Source organism: Limulus polyphemus, unplaced genomic scaffold (assembly GCF_000517525.1).
Source record: "Limulus polyphemus unplaced genomic scaffold, Limulus_polyphemus-2.1.2 Scaffold956, whole genome shotgun sequence".
In the NCBI taxonomy this organism is placed as follows: Eukaryota; Metazoa; Arthropoda; class Merostomata; order Xiphosura; family Limulidae; genus Limulus; species Limulus polyphemus.
Genome location: NW_013666566.1, coordinates 114,026 through 139,682, shown reverse-complemented (window position 1 = coordinate 139,682; position 25,657 = coordinate 114,026). Strand labels below are relative to the sequence as shown.

At 33.2% G+C, this 25,657-nt stretch overlaps 1 protein-coding gene across 1 annotated transcript in view; it reads left to right on the top strand.

Moving 5' to 3' along the window:
- LOC106461429 overlaps positions 1–25,657 on the top strand; it is a 156,737-nt gene that overhangs the window by 73,024 nt on the left and 58,056 nt on the right. The window contains exon 2 of the mRNA XM_013921249.2: positions 19,189–19,394. Coding sequence (XP_013776703.2) covers positions 19,189–19,394 — 206 coding nt within the window. The remainder of the gene's footprint in view (positions 1–19,188; positions 19,395–25,657) is intronic.

Here is a 25,657-nt window from a genome sequence, read left to right as displayed (position 1 = left end):
TTAGTTGTACACAGGTTGAGTATACATTATATTTAAATGATTTTAGAGCCTCGCCTCGTCGCTCTAGTCCATGTTGCCACATTCGGTCATACTCTGTCTGATGACGTGGTAGTGGTGTTGTGTATCATGTTGTATGGGGATAGACATAGAGTATAATATACTATTAGTAGTTTTATAGATCATGGTGGTGTGGTAGTGGTGTTGTGTATCATGTTGTATGGGGATAGACATAGAGTATAATATACTATTAGTAGTTTTATAGATCATGGTGGTGTGGTAGTGGTGTTGTGTATCATGTTGTATGGGGATAGACATAGAGTATAATATACTATTAGTAGTTTTATAGATCATGGTGGTGTCTTAGCGGTGTTGTATATCATGTTATATGGGGATAGACATAGAATATAATATACTATTATTAGTTTTATAGATCATGGTGGTGTGGTAGTGGTGTTGTGTATCATGTTGTATGGGGATAGGTATTTGCACCATGGTTTGGGGGTGGCGGCAATTTTATGGAATTTGTCTGTGAGTGAATTTCGATGGGTGGCTTTTTTTGTAATATTTGGCGGCAAGTTTAGAAATGCGGTCTTGTATAGTGTGTAGTGATGTGTGTTGTTCAACTTAGCATGCGAGCGTGTAGTGAGGAAGTCGGTAAGCGAGACGTATTACTTTGTTTTGCAGCTTTTGTAAAATCTGCTGTTGGTTATTATTCATGTTACATGTAATCATTGCGCCATAATCTAATAGTGGTCTGATAAATGTTTTGTAAATGTACATGATTATTTGTGGTCTACATCCATGGCCGTGGTGACTAATTTTGTGGAGGTAGGCTATTCTTGTTTAAATTTTCTTGCAAATTTTCTTAAAATGTGTGTGCCAAGTTAATTTAGTGTTTCTGGTTATACCTAGGAATTTGGCGGATTTAGTGAATGAAATTGGGTTATTGTAGAGGTTTAATTTAGCTAGCTTGACACGCTTGAGTCGTTTGTTTAATCTACGGTAGAGTATGATTGCCCTGGGTTTTGGTAGGATTAAGTATTATCCTCCATTTGTTGCACCACTGTGTGATTTTGTCAAGGGCTGTTTGAATTTTCTTTGCCGCTAGTGGAGGGTCCCAGGAGGTGCTCCATAGGACTATATCATCGGCATATTGTGAGGCGTGCGTGAGGGCGTGGTTGGCTGTGGCAGGTCGTTAACGAAGAGTGTGTACAGCAGAGGGCTTAAGACAGACCCCTGCGGTACATCTGCATTAAACGTGAATGGTTGTGAAACTGAAGTGTTGATTTTGACTTTCACCGATCTATTGAGGTAGAAGTTGGAAATCCATTTTGTGAATGTCGTGGGTATTTTGTGGTTTATTAATTTGTACTTGAGCCCGTTGTGCCAGACAGTGTCGAAAGCTTTTTGTACGTCTGAGAATGTGGCAATAGTGGCCTGTAGTTTATTAAACGTGGTTTCAGTTAATCGAACGAGGTGGTCAGCAGTCTGTCTGTTTTTGTGACCCGCGTTCTGGATGTGTGATAATGTATTGGTGTTTTCTAGCATCCATAATAACCTTGTCGTTATAATTTTTTCTAGTAGTTTGCCAGTGCAGTTAATTAAGCTTATGAGTCTGAAATCACTTGGATTTATTAATTGGGTGCCTTTTTTGGGATAACCGTGATGAGAGCTGACTTCTATGCATTGGGGAGATAACCCGAGAAAAGTGATAGATTGTATAAGTTAGTGAGATATGTCAGAAATTTGGGGGATGCGTTTTTTAGAACTACGTTGAGGATTTTGTCATCGCCGGGAGCTTTGTTTTGATATTTTTCAGGTGAATTTTAACTTCGGGTATGGTTATAGGGGTAGATATGTCTTGAGGTGAACTCGGAGTGTGTTGACCAGGAAAGAGGTGGAAAAGAAAACAGTGTTAGCGTTGATAAAGGATCTTGTCCTGGTGTTTACTACTGAATCTGGCGTCCTGTGGGGTAACAAATGTTTTCTCGAAATAGTGTGCAAAAATTTCTGTTTTTTGTTTATCAGTAGAGGCTGTGAGATTTTCATATGTTATATTGCCAGTATCATTATTTTCACGGCATATGTTTTTAAAAGTTTTCCAAAAGGAGAAGGGTCTGGTTTGAGGTTATCGAGCTTGTTGCAAAAGTTGTTCCAATTATCGTGTTGTTGAATTTTAATTATTTTTTCTATTTTGTTTTTGACTGCATTGATTTGAGTTTTTGTGGCGGGATTTCTGGTGTTGATGAATTCTTTACAGAGCTTGCGTCTGGATATTATGAGTTTATGTATTTCGGGAGTTAATGTCCAGTGGTTTTAGTGTAGTTTTTCGGAACTAACTTGTCTATTGTTTTGCTTATGGCTTGTGTGATATTTTGGAAGTAATACTCAATATCCCGTTCGGAGTTAGCATGCGTTATGGAGTCGAGTAAATTGTTGTCTAAATATTGATTGAATATGGTCCAGTTAACTTTCTTGAAATTGGGGATGTTTGAGTGGTGTTGGACTTGACTGCTAGGTATTGACCAATTCGGGTTACTGATTTTAAATGAAAGAGGATTATGGTCTCCTCCGATGTTTTCGTGTACTTTAAAATTACTTGTTAGGTGTACTATTGTTGGTGGAACTATTGCGAAGCCGATGATGCTTTGTGTTCCGTTGTGGTGTGTGTTGGTAGGGGAGTTGTCATTAATAATGGTTAGGTTATGTGTTCTTGTGAAGTTAGCGATAATTCTACCGGAAGTGTTTGTGGTGTAACCTTGAAGTAGGGGGTGCGAAGCGTTGAGGTCTCCGAGGATTATGACATTGTTAAAGTTAGGCATGATTGTATTTAGAAATGTAATGTCAGGAGTTGTATGGGTGATCTGTAAATGGCTAGGAGTGTGAAATTGGGTAGGGACGGAGTTTTGATTTTACAGAAAATGTGTTCGTGATAAGTAGGAGTGTTGTGGTTGATTAGAGTTAAGTCGAAATTATGATCGTATAACAATGCAATACCTCTAGTGTGTGTACTTTTAGGTTTAGAAATGATTTTATAGTTAGGGAGGCGGAAATTTGAGTTACTATTTAGCAAACTTTCGTTAATAATTATTACTGAAGCGTTTAATTTTTTACTTAGATCTAGTAGTTCATATTTCTTATAGTTGAGACAGCCTTGTATATTAACATGCAATAAAGTCAAATAGTTTAGTGACTTACCTATGAACGATAATCAGGGCACTTACTTGAGATATATTCATTGATTGATCCTGGAGTAATTCCTCGAACCTTGAGATGATGACGGGCTGCTTGGAACACGTTGTTCAGGAATGTAGCCTTGTCATCTGCTGGGTTGGCAGCTGCAAACATCACATCGACGATGAGGCCAGCTGGGTGGAGAACATGCCAATTGGTTGAAGGTGGATGTAGTTCCTGAGTTGGTTGAACTGGATGTTTGGTAACTGAGGCGAAGGTGAGGGGAGACTGAGGAGGCTGTGGTCTAGGTTGGTCGGGGACACTGGTATTGAATTTGGGGCGTTGAGGTAGGGGTGGGAAATGTTGATTCGTGAGAGGTGCGGAGAACCGGGTGTACGTTAGAACAGCTTAGCTCTGATACCCGCGACGAACTGGAATTTAGGGCATCCACGGTAGCAGGCTTCGTATTGACCTCCACAGTTGCTGCATTTGGTCTCGGTTCTTTTTTCGGCCAATCGCTGACTTGTTGTTCACCGAACATCTAACACAACGGGGTTTGGCGGTGCAGGAGGTTCTGGTGTGGCCGAATCTCTGGCAATTGAAACACTGAAGGACTGGGGGGCTCGAGAAGTTTGGCTCTTCAACTTTAAGTTTTCTGAACCAAAGTGTGATGCCGTCTTGGAGGAGTTGAGAGTCTTGCTTGGTGTCCGATAGCGTAATTCGGATGAGTGGTGTTAGTTCGCGGGTTTTGGAAGATCTGATGTGGGAGAACTTGAGAAACTTCACTTCTCAGTAGCGGAGTTCCTCGTCGATTTCATGGTTTGTAGTGTCAAGTGGAATTCTTCGGATGATTAAGGTCTTCCTGGGCTCGTTGTCAGTAGGAACATGGGGCAACCGTTGAAAGCGTCTGTGGGCCATGGTTTCAAGAGAGTGAAGTAGTCTTTAGGATAGGTGCACTTGACGACTACGCCTCCTCGGGGTAGACGGCGGACATTGTTGAAACTGATTGTCGGGAAAATACGGCGAAGTTCAGCGGCAACTTGAGGTTGTCTGAGGGCTGCAGGGATTCCTTCGATGATTATGGCGAGTGGGTGCGACGAGGCTTGTGTAGGGACGTTGTTCTCCAGGGTTTCAGGGGTTGGGGAGTGGCGAGATGTTTGTGAGGCAGCAGTGATGGTGGAAATAAAGGATGTCCGATTCTTCGTCGGAACTAATGGTGGCACAGATAGCGGCTAACATTTTGTATTGCTCCGAGGCAGAGAGTGTTTGACTCCGTGATCGTGTGTTAGTGCGGCTAACACTCATGGTGGGTGAGCCGCACTAGTGGGAACACTTCGGACCAATGAAATGTCGGACCAAATCAGGCCTTTATAGTAGTGAGGTATCAAAAATCGAACTGGTGTATTTAAGTGTTTTACACTCACAAAAAAGAACCTATCATTCTATAGATATTTGAAGAACTTGTAGCATTTCGCTACAATTTAATTCTTCGTATTGTTAGCCGACACTGGGTAGCTTGTACATAATTGAATAAATAGAGTTGTTTAAACATTTATTTAACAAGTAAATACCTATAGAATGATGGGTTTCTTTTTTGTGAGTGTAAAACACTGAAATACACCAGTTCGAGTGTATTATAATTGTTTTCTTCAACTTTTGTTTTCATAACTTTTCTGCCAACTTGATCACCTTATTTTAGGTAGAGTGTTCTACATTCAAATGAAAGCATTATCTGTTTTAGTGAACACAAAAGATCGAAAACTTTCTAAACTTGACGTCCTGCCCTGTATAGTTTCTAAAACCAAAGTTTATTGAGCCAGTCAGTGGTCTTGAATATTGAATACGTGACTCTTGTCAGGAATAGGCTTAAAAAGATCAAGCAAACGTATAGACTATATGCAGTTAGTAATAAACATTTTTCTAAGTGGACTGACACAGTATAATCTTACTGACTAGAGTATATAAAATGCTTTATGTTCACTAAACGATATAAAATCTTACATACTTAGGTGGAATTAACAAACAATGATATGAACATAATTTGTTTGAAAGCTAATCCAGTAACTTATAAACAAAAATGTTTACATAAGTAGTAGTTAAAAGTTTGTTAAGTATGTATGATATTTGTTAATTTTATTTACATCATAAGATATTGGCCTATGACGAGAAGTGAGATTCATATAACAAAACTGATTTGTAAGTTATGATTTTTCTATAAAGTGAAAGATACTGTAATAGTTTCAACATATGCATGAATAAAATGTCATTTAAATAATCATTTGATTTATAAGTCTTTTTACGATTATGTTCATTTGAGAAAGATTTGGAAAAATAATAAGTTTAAATGTACTTAAAATTTAGTATTGAAAGATATGAAAATAGAATTTCTGGTCTGTAAAACCTAAAACATTTTATGTGAACACAACGTCAAACTTTTTCATCTTTTCATCAGCTGTTATGTTGAAATAGACCTTGTTGTTTGTATGTGTGATCACGTGACGACCTTTATATTTCCTACCAAACAGAGATCTTAACGTCAGACAGGTTTATCTCAATGTATTTTGAAGAATAAAGTAAAACAATAAAGTTTTATGAATTTTAATTGTATAGAACTTCAAGTGAGTGGTAAATGTTGCTATTTTAAATAGATTCTATAATAGTGAAGTTAAACAGTAAGTCGTTCATATATCATATTCAATTGTAGCAAAATGATGTGAAATCATACCTGAAAAGATAACATAATAAATGTCTTACAGCCGACACTTTATCTAATGAAACATGCATTATATGTGAATATATACTTATTAAATAAAAGTGTATAGAGAATTAACTAAGTGTCCTTTTCAGAATGATACAAATATGTAAAGAAATTATTGGTTATAATAACTGCCTCATTCAAATAATTGATAAAATAAAACAGATATATGTTATAATAGTTGTCTTACTTAAAATATTTTTAACTTGTTAAAGGAAAACAGCAGATGTATTAAATTTCTTAGGAACTATATAAACATTGTTTGCCTAAAGTAACACTATCCTTAGTAAGACCTTGTAATGACAACTTCTTTGGCCCCTAGAAACACTGAAAACATTTTAAAAGCTACGTAACTGAAAACTGGCATATGATACATGTGTGAAATGAAATATTTTGTCAAGAACAATAAAAATCATAGTTGTATGGAGAGCATAAAGTCAAACTAGTAAAACTTTCGTTAATATAATAGGTTTTATTGTAACATTTAAGACACATAATGAAATATAGACATTGATGACACACAGAAACACTATATGACGAGATCATCATGGCAGCCTAGCAACACGTTTTCTGGATAACTTCCTTCAGTGTTTTCTGGTTCGACTTCGTATAACTATGACGTCACGTCCAGCAACGCTCTTTCTGTCTTCCGCCTATCTTAGCAACGCGCTATCTGGTGAGACTTCGTGCAACTATAACATCATCATCTCTGGTGTCTATTACGTCATCGTCTCTACCCCTCCTCCATTGCCTGAGGTCGACACACTTATTTAGCTTTGACGATGTGATGCGCAACAGCTGCCCTAATTACCATTTACTAAAGAAAAAGTAACAGCATAAAAACCTTATTACGGTACCAGCAGTCTACTTAAAATATTCACATTTCCCAAATGCTGACAGAAATTGGAAGATATTGGGTTGTGCAAGTCACCTCTGTGGTTAGTTTAGTTTATGCCTGTGGTATATAACACTCGGGAAAAGAATCTTTCACTAACCCTTTTCTTGATTTATCAATAGAAGACAGCAACAGAGGTTAAGAGACCAGAAATAATACACTTATATCTAATAGATTTGCTTCTAGCTTTTTCTTATATCTCTTAGCTCTTAAATATTTTCATGTACCCTGTGACAAAAACTGGTGTTGTAAGGACTTCAAACAATATTGAGTGAACGAACCAGAAAGTAAAGAACGAAGAAATAACATTTAAGATCTAGTACAACTCGTTCTTCTATATGTTGAAAATTATTCCTTGAAGAAATGGCTTCATTGTCACTTTTCAGGCTCTTTTAGTCAATTGCAGTTCTATCAGTTTTTACTTGAATAATCTTGATTAGATATTGTAATTCTTAAAACAACACAGACGTTAAAGATAGAAATCGTACTTTTATAGTGACAGCGCTTTCTGGTTCGACTTCGTGTAACTATGACGTCACGTCTAGCGACACTCTCTCTGTCTTCCGCCTATCCTAGCAACGCGCTCTCTGGTGAGACTTTGCGGAACTTTAGCAACATCATCTCTGGTGTCTATGACGCTATTGTCTCTACCTCCTCCCCATTACCTGAGGTTGGGTGTTAATTAAACACCCAACAATTCAGGACGCCACTTTATTCTCTGAATTCCTACCTGGTATTGCTTGTTTTTATACTGTACATTACATCCCATCCAAATTAGTTTTATCAAGAAAATATTGTAATTATTGTGAACCTAAGATTTCAGGGCAAGGAGCATTTTAATTATTTTCCGTTAATTTATGTTATTTGGTCCAGTTCCTTAGCCATAAAAACTTACTGAGACAAACCATTTTAACTGATTCATCTTCGCATAGCCGAAATTTCGCATGAAACTAATCAGAAACCGATTACTTTAAGTCAACATTACGGTAAGCTAGTATTCAGCTTTATACTGTAATTAAGATGCAAAGCTTTGGAATTTTAATAATCTGTTGTTGCATAAAATTATCTATAGCAATGCTTCCCAGCAAGTAAGTAGATTACAGCATCTATCACGGTTTAAAGAAATGTGTTAGGTGATGCAAGTCCAAATAATTCCACTTTTTGAGGATGACAAACAAGTTTTTTTTAAATTAAATCATCGCAACATATTTTATATTAACATAACATCTTATAGATATTGTCTTGTTATGTTATTCGTTTTCTCAAAGTTAAGACATCTAACGGAACATCTGAATTTCTGGGCAAATATTTAATTATACCTAAATTCAATACGTGCATGATGCCAATAAGATATACATCAAATGAAAAATTTGCTGTGATATGTTTCTACCATAAACATGCAAGTTGGAAAGTTTAGTTTTCCTTATTTTTTTTGAACATTTACACGTATGTAAACTAAGCCAACAATAATGATATATAGAAAAGTATATTGTTAGCTGAAATTCCCAAGTTCTTTTGTGTCTTTTATTTAAGCGTCAATTTCGTTTACATTAAAATAATTACACACACAATTTTCATAAAAGATGAAACTTCGATAACAGAAAGATGAGCTTCATACTGCTCTGATATGAAACAATTAAAAAAGGCTCATAAACTGCGAATCTTAGCAAGATATTTTGCAAAGAATATATTCACAAGGTTCTTTCTATAGTACATTGTAAACAGACTGATCAATATATTAGATCTTGCCTATACGTATTTATTGAACACTCCCTTTATTGGCATACCTAAAATATACAAATCATTTGATTTGTCAAGTGATGGCTTGAGCCATATATATACAAAATGTTTAGTTTGCAGTTCAGCGGGTGAGAACAAGTATCTAAGTAACTTTTCTATTGTTTACAAAGATATAACAGCTAACAATAACAGTTAGTTTCTTTGAGTTGTCGTTTCAAGACAGACTGTCATGGGCATCCAACGACACTGATAATTAAAACGGAAGACTTCTAGCACTAAGAAAATAGTATAGCTGGCGACTGATGAAAAAGAACACGAATAAACATACTAATAAATCTCAACTGAAGTAATTAAACTGAGATACTTCCCCAATAGTTACCAGGATTCTACTATCTCTAGCTGTAGCGGCAAGTCCAAAAACCTCTTATCTGAGATACCAAGAAAAAAGCATTTCTACAGTGATGATTATGGAGCAAACAATGCACAATTAATGCTTGGAATGTGATGTGGTCTGATAATTCTCGTTTCGCTCACTGTCGGTAACCATTAAAAGCCACATGACGTTCTTGACTCTGCTTGTATTTTTCAGCAATGTAAGCTTGTAAGTGGTGTAATAGTGTGGAAAACCTTCACATAGAAAGGGTTGAGTCATTTGATTACTTTAGTAGAGTAAATGAGGTTCAAAATATACCTCAGTTTTGTTGACAATTGTGTACACTTCTTTGTGATACTGATATAAAATTCGCAATCAGAATCACGCCGAATCCAGACTAATATAGCGTCAAAAGGTGTGTTATAGTTTGAAAGATAAAAAACAAAAATAGTTTATATATAATTTCAATGTTTGCCTTTTTTTTCTAAAATGTTAAATAACATTTATGGAACCAAAAGTCTATTTGTGAAATAAAGAAGCTACTTCTTGAAGTCGATCAAAACACTTTAGAGTGATAAGATTGGTTGCTTATATTACTAAGACATTAGAAATGAAAGGAAGTTGAATAAATTTCTGAATTACAAATAGAACGATCAAACAATTTTTGTTTAAAGTAGAGTGAGCCTTGTTGTTAAGAGATGATAAACTAAATAATATCGTATCTAATGTTGTAGTGAAAATAGAAAAGCAAACCAAGCTATAATACAGGCTATGTTACAATAGTGTGAATATAAAAACATAATTCTTCATTAGAATTAAAATAATTAAGGTCATTCTAATAGTTCAGAGGTAACTCATTTGTCCAAGGAAGCTTTATAAATAGTAAATTATTATATTTTTCATATATTACCAAGAACGTCTGACGAAAAAATATAATTACATCAGAAGACACACGTAACTATAACATTAAGAAAATTATGTACTAAATCAGTTAGAAGGAGATTTGTTTCTTTTGTGTAAAAAGCTACATAAGGGTTACCTACGCTAACCGTCTCTAATTAAAATGAAAATTGCACTGCGATTTTTAATAAAAAAAACATGCAGTAAAGACCAACTTTAATCAGGATCCGATTAATAAATTTTATAAAAACCGCAGTGAGTAAGTACTTTGTTTTGAATTATTAACGTGTAGACAGAAATTATCTCCAGTAAAATTATATTGTCATTCATTATAAAAAAAAAACAATTTGAATTAGTAAGCGCCATCAATTTAGGCATAAGTTGGAACCTCCAATACTATTATTAGCAATTAACCACGTGTAACAATATGAGCATGTAACTTGAATGTTCTTTGCCTATCATATTCAACCAAACTATTCTGTACATAATGTTAAACAATAATGGATAAAAGTATGATAATATCTCAGCTTTTACTGTCTCTAATGTAAGTCTTCAGCAGGTTCAATTTAACTAGTTTGCTTGGCATAAAAGTACCTATACGTCATCCTAGTGTCATCAGTTTTATCCAAATATCTTAAAATCTAAAAAAAATATCTTAGGCAAGAGAAAATATCATAATGAATTCACTTTATATTCCAAAATAAATTGTATAGGTATTGTTATACTTACTTTCTTAAATAAATGGTGAATCAAGTTTTCTCTATATAGTTTCATTGATATTTCTCATTTTATTCAAATAAAGAAGGTTAAGGAGAATCTATAAGAAAAGATTAACAAACCCGATATTTGTAAGATGACATCCATTAATCGCTTTCCATATTTGCTTAATTATTACTTAATATTCGTGTGTTATTAGTTGAACCACATTACGTGCATTAAATAATACGTGCAAAGAAAAATTTATTCTTGGAAGCAAGAACAGTATATAACTCTTTAACGTTCAATGTTGCTCTGTCTAGAAGTTTTATTCAAATCTCTTTAAGAGTATTTATCATTTTTTCTAAAATGTACAATAAGGTATTTAGATGGGTAGTGCAGATTAAAATCATTCAATAAATTCTTACTAATACAGTTAAATGGGTAGTTTAATAACTAAGTGGATGTAACAATTTTTAATTAGTCGATCTGTACATTAAACATAAACACATATATATTAAATAATTATTTTCAATTGGAACTGAGAACGATTACTAATTCTTATTGTTTAAATAAGGAGTTTGATTGAAAGCGATGGTTTGATGCTAGAACGTTTCTTTTTAATCAGTCCGTGTGATTTCTCGAGCTGTCTGTATTTTGAAAGATTGATGGTGCTGAAGAGTTGAAAAGTTCTGGTTGTGTTACACTAGCACTTCACTTTCCCATATTATAGCTATCAAATTTACATAGACTGTACTTATTCCTATCAGAAATTGACTCATATCAAAGTAAATATAACAAATCTCTGTTTATAACAGGTAATCAGTAACACATAGATTTAGAAATAGGTTTTGTTTTTTACTGGTAGAACATTACTTTCTTCTCTCACCTCTCTCGGTTTATTCGTTTTCTATTACATCTCCCGATATTCTTTCTTTTAGTTGAACTCTTGTCTTTTATATTTATTTCTGAAACTCATGCGAAGCCGATCACTTTCTTTCTGTTTCCCATATATCGGATTATAATGTTTCATAAGCATACAGGTCTTGTAGTCTCGATACTGACTGAACATAGAATAGCTGCCGCTCACTCTAATCATTTTCTAATTCCTTAGAGTAATGTAATCCTCTCATCCATTAGAGACTGACCAAAAGCCGGCCGTTTTCTCACTTCTCTAAACCGTAACTTATGTCTCTTACACCTAATGCCATGTCTCCGCCATCTATTGAATATATTCAACAATGTCAATTGTATTTATTCTCGGATATGTTTCTGTTTAATGTCAATGTTATTTCAAGCTACTAAATTCTGGAGTATCATCCCACTCTTCTTCAGATGGTCTCATCTCTTACAGTCTTTTGTGATACACTGATAATTTCACTTTCTTTACATATATCGTACTATAGTTCACAGTCTTTGTCTAGATATTTTATAAACTTAACAGACTTGTATATATACAAGATTATTAAGTTTATAAAATATCTAGATAAAGACTGTGAAATACATATATATATATATATATACATATCAGGTTATCATTTCAAAAAGCTCACTAATTTCTTATGTTCCAATAATACTAATAAAAAGTTATTTTATGTATAAACACACACAATTAATTAAGAAATATCCACGGACTACTCTACTCCACATTTACTGTTTATAGTTCAAACCAGTAAGTACACAAATTCTTAATTTTCCATTCATTTGCATAACCAGACATTCATGCACAACATCAGTTTTAACCCTAGCTAGATAGATCTCAAGTCCCTAATTATATACGCAATATGCCCCCCAGTGGCACAACGGTATGTCTGTAGACTTACAACACTAGAATCCGGGTTTCGATACTCGTGGTGGGCAGAGCACAGATAGCCCTTTGTGTAGCTTTGTGCTTAATTACAAGCAAAATAAACAAAATATACGCAATATATATTAGTTTTAATCAGAGCGAGATCACAGGCTGATCTTAATAATTCAAGCTCGAGAGGGCTTCTGCATTTTGATGGCCACTCGCTGGCCTACAACATATTGTAAAATTAAACTCCTTTAGTAACAGACTCCATTGTAATAGTTTTCTGTTTTAATTCTCGTTGCTACTCGCCTCTAAATAGATCATCAGACAAGTTACAAGTGCGACTTTAATATACCATGTCTTAACGTCATTTACATGAAATGTTCGTCCTACTACTTCTCAATTCCCTGCTTCTACCTCATATGTTACTTTAGACACATTTTATTATAGTGAAAGAATCTATCCACCTTGCAATGAACTCTACTTAGGTACTAGGCCCAGTTCCGTAACTAATTTATTCACCTAAACTTCCTTTTCTCTAGCATTCTTATCATAGTGAAGCTTTTAATTATCCTTATTCTTCTGACTAGATTTAACCATTAACTTCTGACACTTTACTAACACTTGCCTCAAGCTGGTCACATCAGCTAACACATTTTGTGACTCGGTTTTATATTTGAACCAATTATTTTTGATAATTCTAATTGACCTTTAATATCTCTACCAAGTAACAACTAGAAGAAAGAAAATCCTGGAATATTGAGATACTTATCGATATGTAAATAGCACAAAAGGCAATATTATATCCTGTTTAACATGATTCTCCTGTAATTGTTCCATTTACTCTCTCGCACACCTTATTTATTTGAGGTCTATAAAGACTAGTGTGTTTTAATTTTACACTTTTCGCCTTCCATAATTTTTGCGTTATTTTAGATTTAAAATTGCTAACTAAATATGATCAGAATTATTAAGGTAACCCGTCCCATTAGAATATCGCTATCAGTTGTCGCGCTATTTTCTCTGCTGCCGTAGAATCTAGTGCTACAAGCGGCAGAAACAACCGCTGTCAGAACATATTTATTCTCTTGCGGTGTTACTGGAAATGGTCAGATAATATTGGCAGTAACGGAAATAAAGGTTCACTAACAAACATAATTGGCCAGTTGCAGTTTTTAATAAAGCTATCTTTTGTTTTAACTACGCCTAAATTTCCAGCCATCATTGCATCATACCCTAACTCTAACACTGTCTCTCTTCATTCCTTTGGGAGTACTATTTGATCCCTATTATGTACTGCATAATTCACATTACATATACGCTTCAACACTCCTTCCCGCCATTACTAATAATTTCTCCCAAATATAATTACTTCCAGTTCCTCTACTGCAGCTTCACTCCGGAATTTATCCAAATTCTCATATTCTAACTGCCATTTAATTATATGTGCTCGAACCATATTCCCTATTTTATATATAAAGTCATCTTTCTGGTCTGCTGATTTTTACACTCGAGAATCTTCTACACATTTAGAGAATAGGCGGGAGTTTCGCAATATATATTTAACACTATACTTTGTGTGCATTTCTAAATATAGATTTAATTTAAATAAACATCGATATTAAAATAAATATAGAATAATAAGTCCGTCACAATTTGTATCCCATATATCGGATTATAACGTTTCATAACTATATGGTGACTAAGCTTAGAAAGGGAGCCGCTCACTCCAGTCATATTCTAATGACTTAGCATGGTGTTATACCCTGAATTCTTAGAGACTGACCAAAAGCCAATCGCTTTCTCATCTTTCTCAACTTTAATTGACACGTTATTTTGAGCTGTCTGAAGACTAGTGATTAGATCAGTCATAGTAGGTAAAGGGAAGTGTGGTAAGGTTAAGAAACCAGTGAAATGGTTCGTTAAATCCGCTGAGCAGGAACAACCCGTGCATGCAATTCAACGATTTCAATTCTAACAAATTTTCCTTGCGATTTGACATAGAGCAGAAGCAAGTTTCAAACACTAATATCTCTGCTTCGTGCACTAAAATGAATATCAAAATCCTATTTTTTTTACCCACCATTTTGCCGAGATTCACAATTTGACGTGTAAAAAATTATTTTCTTTCGAAAATGTGTTTTATAATACTTCATCAAATTCCACACTGTATTGTATTCTTGATTTTATAAATTTATTTAAGTCCATGTAATTGCTAATGTGTTAATAGAAATATTACACTTAAGGGCATATTATACTTACATATCTAAGTATTTTCACTTGTTGTATCAAAATTTTACATTGGGTTCATGCGTATCTTTCGATTAGCAGCTTTGACAGCAAAACATTATCGATTTGGTTGGTATTTTTTATGGACAAAGAGACATATCAGTTTTGATGAAAAGCATATACTTATGGGTGAATGAATAACAAGCATGTTAATAAACAAGAATGTAGGACGTAAATTTTGATGGTAAGCAGCACACTCTTATGGATGTGGATTACAATAACAATCTTAACGTAATAAAACATAAACAAATTAACTTTCAGAGACAAATACACACTTCTGGATGTATCACGAACAAGCATCTCTATTGGAGAATATATAGAGGAATAAAATTTTTGCGGGAAACAAAATATATCAATCCATAAATAGAAAATATTTTAACAGAAAAAAACACATAACAGTATGATTGGTTTCATGACGAGCATGCAAATAACAGAATCAAGTAAGAGCGTTTGAGATTCCACGATGACGTAAATGTAATTAAAACTATAATACCTATTGAGATAAATAGCGTGATTTATTAAGATACAACTTTACTAGACACCTGTGGGACATTGAAAAGTTAAATTATAGTGTTGGAAATAATCACACAATAATGTACAAATTTTACGTATGCCTAAAGCTAATGTTGTGAACACCATGCGACAATGTTAAGCATGCATAAAGCCATTGTTTTAAATACCGACCGTCGTTTGTGGTTTTATCAATCATCTCACTTATATTATTAATATCTACCAGCAATATTATATTTATTGTTCGCTCTGAAACATTAAGCAATAACAAATATTTATTTAGTAAAATGAACAAAGAAAGTACAAATGCAACTCCTCAACCTCATGATAACGTAAAACTGGCAAGCTCGGATAGCACTCTTTATATTCAATGCCCTTCAATGTATTTCATCAACCTGAGTTATTTAAGCAAAATGATAGTAGAATTCTATTACTGCGCATTTTCTGATGTTCTAAAATTCTCCATAAATTTTTTTTGGTACTTAAGAGCAGTAAAATTATGTGTGATGGTCAGAAGCTTTATGTAGCAGTTGTTTTTGCTGAACATTTCTAAAATGGGGCCACCTGATTGTCATTTAACAGAACAATTTGTAACAAGTTAATCTATTTCTTTATTTCAAACACTTAATGTAGAAAATGACAATTACAGTTGTAATGTTTTTTTGTATTTCTGTTGTAGTATTATATTATAGGTAACACATTTTCCTTTTTCAATATCTTCCATTCAAGATTTAAAGAAATAACAAGGTTTATGTTGTATGCAAAATTACCTACGTCGTCAGAGCGACCCCTGACAACATTATTTTAAATATGTCTAAAGTCGTGTATTTTTGAAAATTGTTTCCAAGTGTATTCATTGTACTTACATGAAGATGTTTTTTACTCTAAATAATAAGTGAAATTGATATGAGGCAAAAATATTTTGAATATAAACTTCTTGTTTCATAAGACATGTTTCTTCTTGAACAGCATGGTGACTACTTTCTTAATTCCATTTGAGCCTTTCAAAACCTTCATAGTCTCTGCTTCATTAGTAACAAGACTAATTAAATGTAATCAGTGTTTGGAAAGTCTTCTAATTGCGTAAAATATAGTAGGAGACAACAATATAAATCCTACTACGCAGGCGAAAAGTTCATGAAATATTTGATATTGCACAAGGATGGCAACTTGACAGCAGAGTAACAAAACGTAATGAATATTTCAAGCCAAAAATAAATATCAAAATACTGAAAATATATTTTTGAACAAGCAAAGTGGAATGAAATGTAACAGAAGACTAGCTTTAAATGTGTTTGGGACAATTAGCTACAAAGTGCAACTCTACTATTTCAGATATAAAAGCATAATATAACGAATCCCAATACCAATATGACATTAGTTGGTAGGACATTTGGAAAATTGTGTTATAAAGAATAGAAAAGAAATACAAATGTGAAAACGATTGCAATTGATTAAGTACTTTGTATGATGAAAAAAGTAAGCTAACACTGTAGTCATAAGTCATAGATGGAAACGAAAACTAAGGATATAAAAACACGTTAACAAAGAAATCTAGATGCCACCTTCTAAATTCCGGGATATGCATTACATTCTACTGAAAATGGTCTCAATCTTAGATAAAGTAAAACATTCTTTCCGATAAAGAACAGAGAAATCTCACTGAATTATGAATACAATTGAAATCGTGTAAAGACAATAAACACTGTAGTTCTTGAGAATATTCAAGTCGTTGATTAATGGATTAAAGATTGTGTATCATGTCAAACTTCCAGCCTCTAAAAACTATAGAATAAGGTTAAAAATGGATAAACTCAGTATAGACTACTGTGGGTCATTCACAACTCTTGACGATCTTATGGTTGTTGTGCATCCACTTCATTAGTACTGTTGTCCATAACCTTGACAAAAATTGTCTTATTTGGAAATTCCAAAGAATTAAAAACTGGCAATGAATCGCTATTCGACAATTAAAAATTTCTCATTCTAAAACATCATCTACACTGGCTCAGTGCTACATTCCATAATAGAATGGTACGTGAGCGTCCTGGAAACGTCTATTTGTGCTGCTGAAGTTTAGATAAAACCTTGAACGCAAGAATTACGTCTTTCCAACGAATTCACGTGGAGATCCATATAATATTACTGATACTCCTCGTGTTGATTTTCTGGACAACGTATCCAGCTGCATAATATCAGACGTCTTTGTAAGCTAAAGTGTCAGAAGTGCTAAATCCTAGGTGAATATTTATGTAGACAAGCGTCAACGTGCAATCTTTACGAGCAACGCCGTTGGTGACACAGTTCTCCTGCACTAAACAAACAAAGAAAGATTATTGCTGCATACAAGGAATTATCTTATTCAATTATATAGAAAACGTGCAATGATTTCAACACAAAAAAAGAAAATACACTATTACCAGAGGAATACACAACATGAATGGAAAGAACATTATAAGAATGATTGAGACATTAACATTAACATAGAAAAAGCCACGGATCGGAAACTCACAGGAGTACCACAAGCATAACATCTAGTGAGATTACATACAGCCTAAAAAGCAACAAAGCTACCTTCTAGGAGGAACTGCCAGATTACCAAGAAGGATATAGAGTGTATACTATATATTATATTTTACATATTACAAATAGATTATAATGTAATTATTTAGATTTTGTCATTAAATTACTTTTGATCCCCTACACTCAGAGCCTTAGAACAAAAGAGGAATGTTATATTTTAGGGCTTACGTTTGGGGGACTGGCAAGTGACTTAATTTTAAAACATTGTAATTTATAACTTCCTTTACTGAAGCATTATAACAATGCTAGTTTATAAAGTTTAAGTGCCCACTTACATCAAGATTATTATCAAAATTCTAGTCATTATGTAGACGATCGTCAACATGCAATCTGTAAGCTAGTTAGAAGTTTTCATTTCAGTGTGTGTATGATATATTTCTTTCACCAAATATAAAAATCAACTCTTTTTTTTTTACCTAAGGAAAGTGTTGGAACGAAAACTTATGCTGAACGATAATTTGGTTTTAATTACACAAAGCAAACAAAAGTTAATCACTATATATATATATTCGACAGTCAGAAGAATGAATGACAAATCTTCTAGTTTTCTGAACAAAACACGTTGTTTGTTCAATGCACTTCAAAGAAATTTCTTTTGTGTTACCTACAGTAACCCTTAGCTGTTTGGTTTGTACCTAATTTTTTACCTGTGTCTTCTCCTGTAATCAACACGAGAAGAACAGTTTAGAAACTTGATTAAACTTGTCGACACTGCCAAAATTGAACATTCCTCTGTTTTAATACAGTTTTTCTTCACATACTTTGAATAAATTGTCTGTTCACCTTTTAGTTAAGATCCTTCTCTCTAGTTTTTTCTTTGTCAAATAAAAAACAGTGTCAACTAAGATGACAACAAGCTATTATGAAAATGTTAAACTTTGATCTCGTATTTACTTAGCTCTCAGAAGATGACAATTCTAAGCCTTCTTCAGCAGTATGGTCCTTAAGATTTATAAAATTATGTTTGATAACTTATGAAAAAAGTCATTTTTTCAGCTTTGATAATGTAAGGGTGTACAAGATTATAACACATGTATTATATATTTCAAATGAACGAATTCTTGTTAGTTTTAGCAACTAATATTTCAGAAAAAAGTCAGTTTGCTACTTCTGCAGGTATCGTCTTATGAAGATGAGATAATTTATTAGCTTTACTCTTAGTAAGATCATTTAAAATATAACCACAGAATCTACAGCTACGTATTCAATGTTCTTAACAGCTTATATGAAGTCAAATACATTTTGTCGAAATGAAACACTGAAAAATATTTTTAATGACTTCATATCAGCTTCTATTTTTTCCATATTTATCAGTGTAGTTCGTTTTGTGTTGCATGATTAGGATATAAAAGTCAAAGACAACAGAAAGAACCTAAGATTGTTAGCTAGCTTGATTTTTATTAAAAGTACATTAAATTATACATCCCGTTTATATATTTTTAAAAATAGACGGATAAATTAATTATGATCTCTATTTTCAGAATTACATGGTTTGCGTTTGTTAGATTTGGAAGTCCCAAGTGTTGTTGAGAGTGGTGATCCTGTATGGCTGAACTGTTCATTTGATTTGGAACACGATGATCTGTATTCTGTAAAATGGTACAAAAACAGTGTAGAGTTTTATCGTTATCTTCCAAAGGAGGAACCTAGAGCTCACCAGTACGAACTACCTGGAGTTTATATTGATGTAAGTGTTTTTCCCTGACATTTTCGTTGAATTAGATTGTAATAAATAATCATATTGTTTTCTTCATGCATCAGACATTAGAATAAAACATTCCTATCACATTCAACATTATTTATCATTCAACAGAGATAAATATAATTTTATATCACGCTTCTCTTTGAAATACATAGTTTACGACATTGTGTATTTGATACAAGTTTTTAGATACACATTATGAATCTACAACAGCAATGATTCAAAAATAGCTGTTAACAGAACTATAGCAAATTCGCGATGGAATATTGATAAACGTTTAGTTACAATAAATATTAGATCTCTTCACTAGGATATACTTGATGGGAAATAGTGATATAATATACAAATGTACATATTTTATGTTTTAAAATGAAACTGTTTGGTTTCTAAAGAGGTGTTTAAACAAATTTCTTAGTCTCTTTAAGCACTAACTAGTTTATATACTTCATTTTCTTTGTGCGAATAAAATCATTAGAAAATGTAATTAGCTAAATTATTATGAAATGTATGCTGCTTAACACTAGTAATATGAATACGTATCGAAGGTTTAAAGCTCACCTATTGCATCTTTTCATATAATTCTATATGTAGTTACGTTGAGTGGGTATATCATATTATACCAAATATAACGTTAAATAAGTAAATATGCACACACGCACTAAGAAACATTTAGCAAAATCTAATGCCCAAATAAAACTTATTGAATGAAATAAATTTAGATCTATAAGTTACTATTGTTTTTGAAGAAAAATAAAACAAAATCAAGTATATCCATAAACTGAAGATATTAGGCTTATATCCAAAATGTTTAAGAAAATACATTCTAATGAAAGCATGTTTCCAGAATCTGTTTTTCTTTTAAAGAAACCGTAATTATTAATGAGTGTTAGGTTTTTGTAAAATATTTTATCCCAACTAATAAAATAACTACTATTTTCAATTGGTTAGTTAGTGATCAAGGATTTGGATGTACCATTGGTTACATGATCCGTGTCTTTGCTCCTTTCACTCATGCAGAGTGAGACTGACCAACCTGTGGATTATAACAGCATCACTTATACTTACCTAGTGAGATTGACCAACCATGTCTTTCGACGACTCTACTAGTACTTATTTAGTGAATCTGATATACATGGCTTACGACAACTCCACTGGTACGTATCTAGTGAGACTGACCAATACATGGCTTACAAGAACTCCACTAGTACTTAACTAGTGAGACTGACCAACACATAGGTTACGATGACTTCAACAGTACTTAAATAGTGAAAATGACCAACACATGGTTTAAGATGACTCCACTAGTACTTATATAGTACTTGACTTACAATAACGCCATTAGTATTTACCTAGTGAGACCGACTAACTCAAGTTTTTTTTTATGAATCCACTAGTATGTATATAGTAAGACTGACCAACCCTGGACTTACGACGACTCCACTAGTACTTATATAGTGAAACTGACCAACCCACTGTTTAAGATGACTCCACTAGTATGTATATAGTAAGACTGACCAACCCTTGACTTACGACGACTCCACTAGTACTTATGTAGTGAAACTGACCAACCCATGGTTTAAGATGCCTTCACTGGTACTTACCGCAACGTTTTTTTTTATGGAAGTAACTAGCAAAATAATCCGCATCACTGAAGAAGCTGACTGTGGAAGTTTATCATATAGCGAAACTAAGACTTGATAATTACTCTGTTGTAATTTATCACAAGTGATATTAAACCTAAATTATATGCATAATTACTATGTCCTTTACGAATACTACCAAAGTTTAAATTGATGTCGTATAAGGTCAACAAAATTTATCTTTTTTTCTCTATGTAGTATTCGTCCATTTTCCCTTCCAAAGTGACGAGATTCTCTAAATAATGACGATATTCCTCCCTAAGTTTTAAGTTTTTGTGCCGATCATGTAAGTCGAATTTGAAACCGATTTTATTGTCGCTATACTACTGCTAACTGTTACAAAAATCGCAACGAGACCTTTTTGTAAGAAAAAAGAAAATAACTTATCAAACACTTTAAGATTTGCTTTGTAATACAATCTCTACTGGTTGAATAAAAATATAAAGGAGTTTGTTTAGCAGTTACGACTCTATACTTTCTGAAATGGGTTTTTGAATAAGATAAGAAATTGAAATATAGTTTTATACTCGATTCCTTTTCAATGAAATGTGGCTTAAAAAACGTTGTAGTATGATCTGTTTAACTTAAGTTAAGAGGTTAAATAAACATATATATATATATAGCAAAGCACGATACAAAATCCAAGAGATTATCCACGGTAAAAAACAACAACAAAACACAACATGAGGGAATCCTCAATAGCCGCGAAACTTAAATTATTTTAGGCAGGATTACAGTAAATTAATCAATGAGATCTTTGTTTCCCTTTTATTCCTCCCACCTCCAGTAGCACAGCGATATATCTGCGGATTTACAACGCTAGAAACCGGGTTTCGATACCCGTGATGGGCAGAGCACAGATAGACTATTGTGTAGCTTTGTGCTTAACTTCAAACAAACTTTTTTTATTGGCTATCTTTTTTGCGCCAGCAATATCAAGCAATACTCATCAGGATCTTTACAAGCCTACCCTCAAATTAAAATTATTTTAGGCAGGATTTAAATAAATTAATCTATGAGATCTTTGGCATAATCAAATACATCAATCGAAAGGTTTTGACTTCCTGAGTCGAAAACTGGAATTTGATCTGAAATAGGTCAAGAGATGACGGAGCTATGAGCTAAATGTTTGTACTTGAAAAGAAAAAAAAACAGACTGAGAGCCGTTCTTTGAGACGCTTACCGCGGCAAAAGACAACAACAACAGATTGCTAACCTAAATGACCTAAAAACAAACGGGGATTGGAAGTGTCACACAAAGATTTCATGATGCAACGAGGAATTTATAACCTAAGCAAAATATTTAGTTATTATTAAAACGGTATAGTATTCGGAATTAGAATAACTTATCATAATAACCTTGATAATGTTATTTCGAAAACAATGATCTTCCATATTTTTTGTCCATATTAAGTTACAAGAAAATCTACTAACAGATGAAATTAGCCCAGTATTAAATAGTGGCAAAGACTTCTGCTATGAAACCATGAGCTTGCTGACAACAAATGTACGCAAAGGATAAATTGGTTCAACTATATATAAAATAGTATAGTATTCTAGTATCTAGAAAAAGTTACTATTCAACTTTTTGTGTAATTGTTTAAGATTACATGAATATTAAATTATATATAGCACATAATGACATTTAATTGGTGAATTTAATAATTATACTAAGCATTATCACACCAAATACAAAAGAAAAACGAATAAATTGTATTTGTTTGTGAGCTGTTCGATTCTCTCAACTGGTTTTCATGCTGTCATATAGTGTATCAATTTCTGATTGTGGAGTATTATTCCAAATGTCCTGTATTACTCCCCACAGTTCAGCCAAACGTTTCGATCACATCTTCAGTTTGTACATAAGCATATATAGCCTCAAGAATATTTATATCGGGACGTTTTTCAGGCCAAGCCATGGTTATGAGTGTTCCATTTCCCTGTTTACCATCAAGAAATCATTTCACCACAATTGCTGTATGTATAAAGAACATACCCTTAGATAGTAAGCTCAATGCTGGACTGTCTAGATTTCTATTTCGACAATGTTTATTATTAAAATGTGTATTATTATTTATTATTATTATTTTTCTACATGTAATATCCTTAACACATACAAAATTTGATTTCTGCATGCTTGTCATGCAGTATTTCAGTCCTAGGAGTTACGAATAGATATACACCACTATTGGTCAAGGTACGGCCTTATACTGGGGTGACATTTTCTGACTAGTTGAGTTACAATCATTCACATAGTAATCTATCGACACGTGACTTTAATGTGTTGCAACTTATTTTCCCACGATAAAGTGGTGGCTTTCCTTTAGTATTTGCTTTTCATTCACAGCCTCAACATAACTGAACTTCACATTTATGTATTTAAAGTGTCAAGTAAGGATTGTAATTCATCTTCTCCTCAAACATACTTGCACTGACTTCACAAAAGCTTTAATAAATAAAGAAATTCAACTGAATTTGTAAATATGTTTGAAATATTTCATTATCCTATAAAAAGATTAATAAATTCGTCAATTCTTCCCACAGAAATGTTATATTTCTGATATCGGCATATCTTTGGTGTGGTAGCTATTGTAAGTAAAGATGTTAAATGCAACTTTGCTTATTAGACTTTCAAGAGTGGTAAAAATAGATATTTTCTTGAAAGCTTTAACTAGAATTTAAGATGTAAAAGTTTTCTTTTTTTCAATAGACAATTCACCATTTTTGGGTCTGTAGTAAAAATGTTCTAAATGAATAAACATCTCCCGTTTACACATTCTGGAGGTAAATTTCATATATTTACAACTTTGAATTAAACAATTTTCAGGCTTTTTCGAATATATTAAACAATCAAGGTTTTAATACTTTTTGTCCATATTATGTTACGAAGAAAATCCACAATGAGATTAAGTTAGCCCAGTTTTACATAGTGGCAAAGACAGAGTAGCTATGAAATACAAAAAACGTCGGTAAATATATTGGTTACCAGAGTATCAAGGATGAATCACCATCTTATATATGTTTTCTAAAAGTTTCTGTAAAGAAAAGGGGAAAATATTGTTTTTCCATAGACATAACTTGTCTTGCAAGTATGATGAAAGAGAATGTTGTATTTTAATGGCGATTTCTCCACATGGAGCACAACCCATCTGAAACACTGACATGTATAAATGTATTGTGTTGATGTGAAATTACAAAAACCTAACGGTGTACGTGTATTATAATACTAACTTGAACTGAGATAGGAAAACTCTAATGCAATTGATTTACATAAATTCAGATTCAACCCAACTGAACACGTCATTACATTCAAACTATCAATGTCATGTGAAGTTCTATTAAGAGAAAGATTGAAATTTTTACGGTTTTTGAAATTTATACAGTTGGAAAAAATACAAAAAAAAAAATTGGGAAGTTGTAATAATTGAAAACGTTTATCATTTAGTTAAAAGCATACAGATAGTTAACTGAAATTGAAGATGGTTCTTTAGTTGAAAAGATCTAAGCTCTGTCAGCAGTAAGCACTGTCACATGAAAATCAATGTCCTCTTGTTTTATAAGTTGTAAATGTATATTTTCCCAAAAAAATAACTATTTGAGGGTAAAAAGTCATTGTTATGTAATATAAAAACGTATTATGAATACATTAGAACATGACGTTCTCCGTATTTACTGTTGTAATCCAAAGGTAAGCAGTTTCAAATCTATTTGATGTAATGTTTCTTGTATGTCAAAAGATTTGTTTTCGATGAAAGTAATATGCATGTCACCACCAGACTGTAAGCTACACATATTTATCTTTTTTCACATACAATTTATATTAATTTTCTATTTGATTGTTTGTTTTTGTTTAGGGCAAAGTTATTTAGGTTATCTGTCGTTGTTCTACAGGGAAGAAAACTGGCCAACAGTACCCATCGCCAGCTATTGGGCTACTCTAAATAGCTACTCGTTTATAACGTCGCCACAGTTGATATGATGAACATGTTTGGCGCCGTGTTTTGATCTCTAACAACCAGATCATGTCAGGCTCAAGTTCACTTCTACTGCAGAATATAAGTTCTGCGATAAACAACAATATATGAAGTTTACTTTCGTCTGTACTTAAAAAGAGGTTTTATCAGCTCCCATTTCACAATACTCTATTGTATATTTAGCTATACTGGTGTATTTTCGAAACAAGAAATAATTTATGTGTCTAGTTTAGAAGTTTTTTGACCACAACATTTAAGAAATGAAAGATAAATATAATAAAACTATAAAAAATCACCAGTTTCATTAATTATTTCTCTATTAATGAATATATCTGATTCATAATAATCTATATATATTTAAGTTTCTGATAGTTTTGTGATAATCTTCATGTTTTGATAGCGTTCTTTTTTCCCTACATACATTCCTACTATAGATTAATTTCAGACAAGCTGGGCCAGGACGTTCGGATTATGAACCTGAGGATTCACAATTCGAAACCCATTGCCACAGAAACGTACTCCTCAATTTCGAGCTGTGGGTGCGCTATAAGAGTGACGGTCAAATCCAATTAGTCTATAAGAAAAGAGTAGCCCAAAAGATGGCAGAGGGTGGTGTTGACTAGATAGCTGCCTT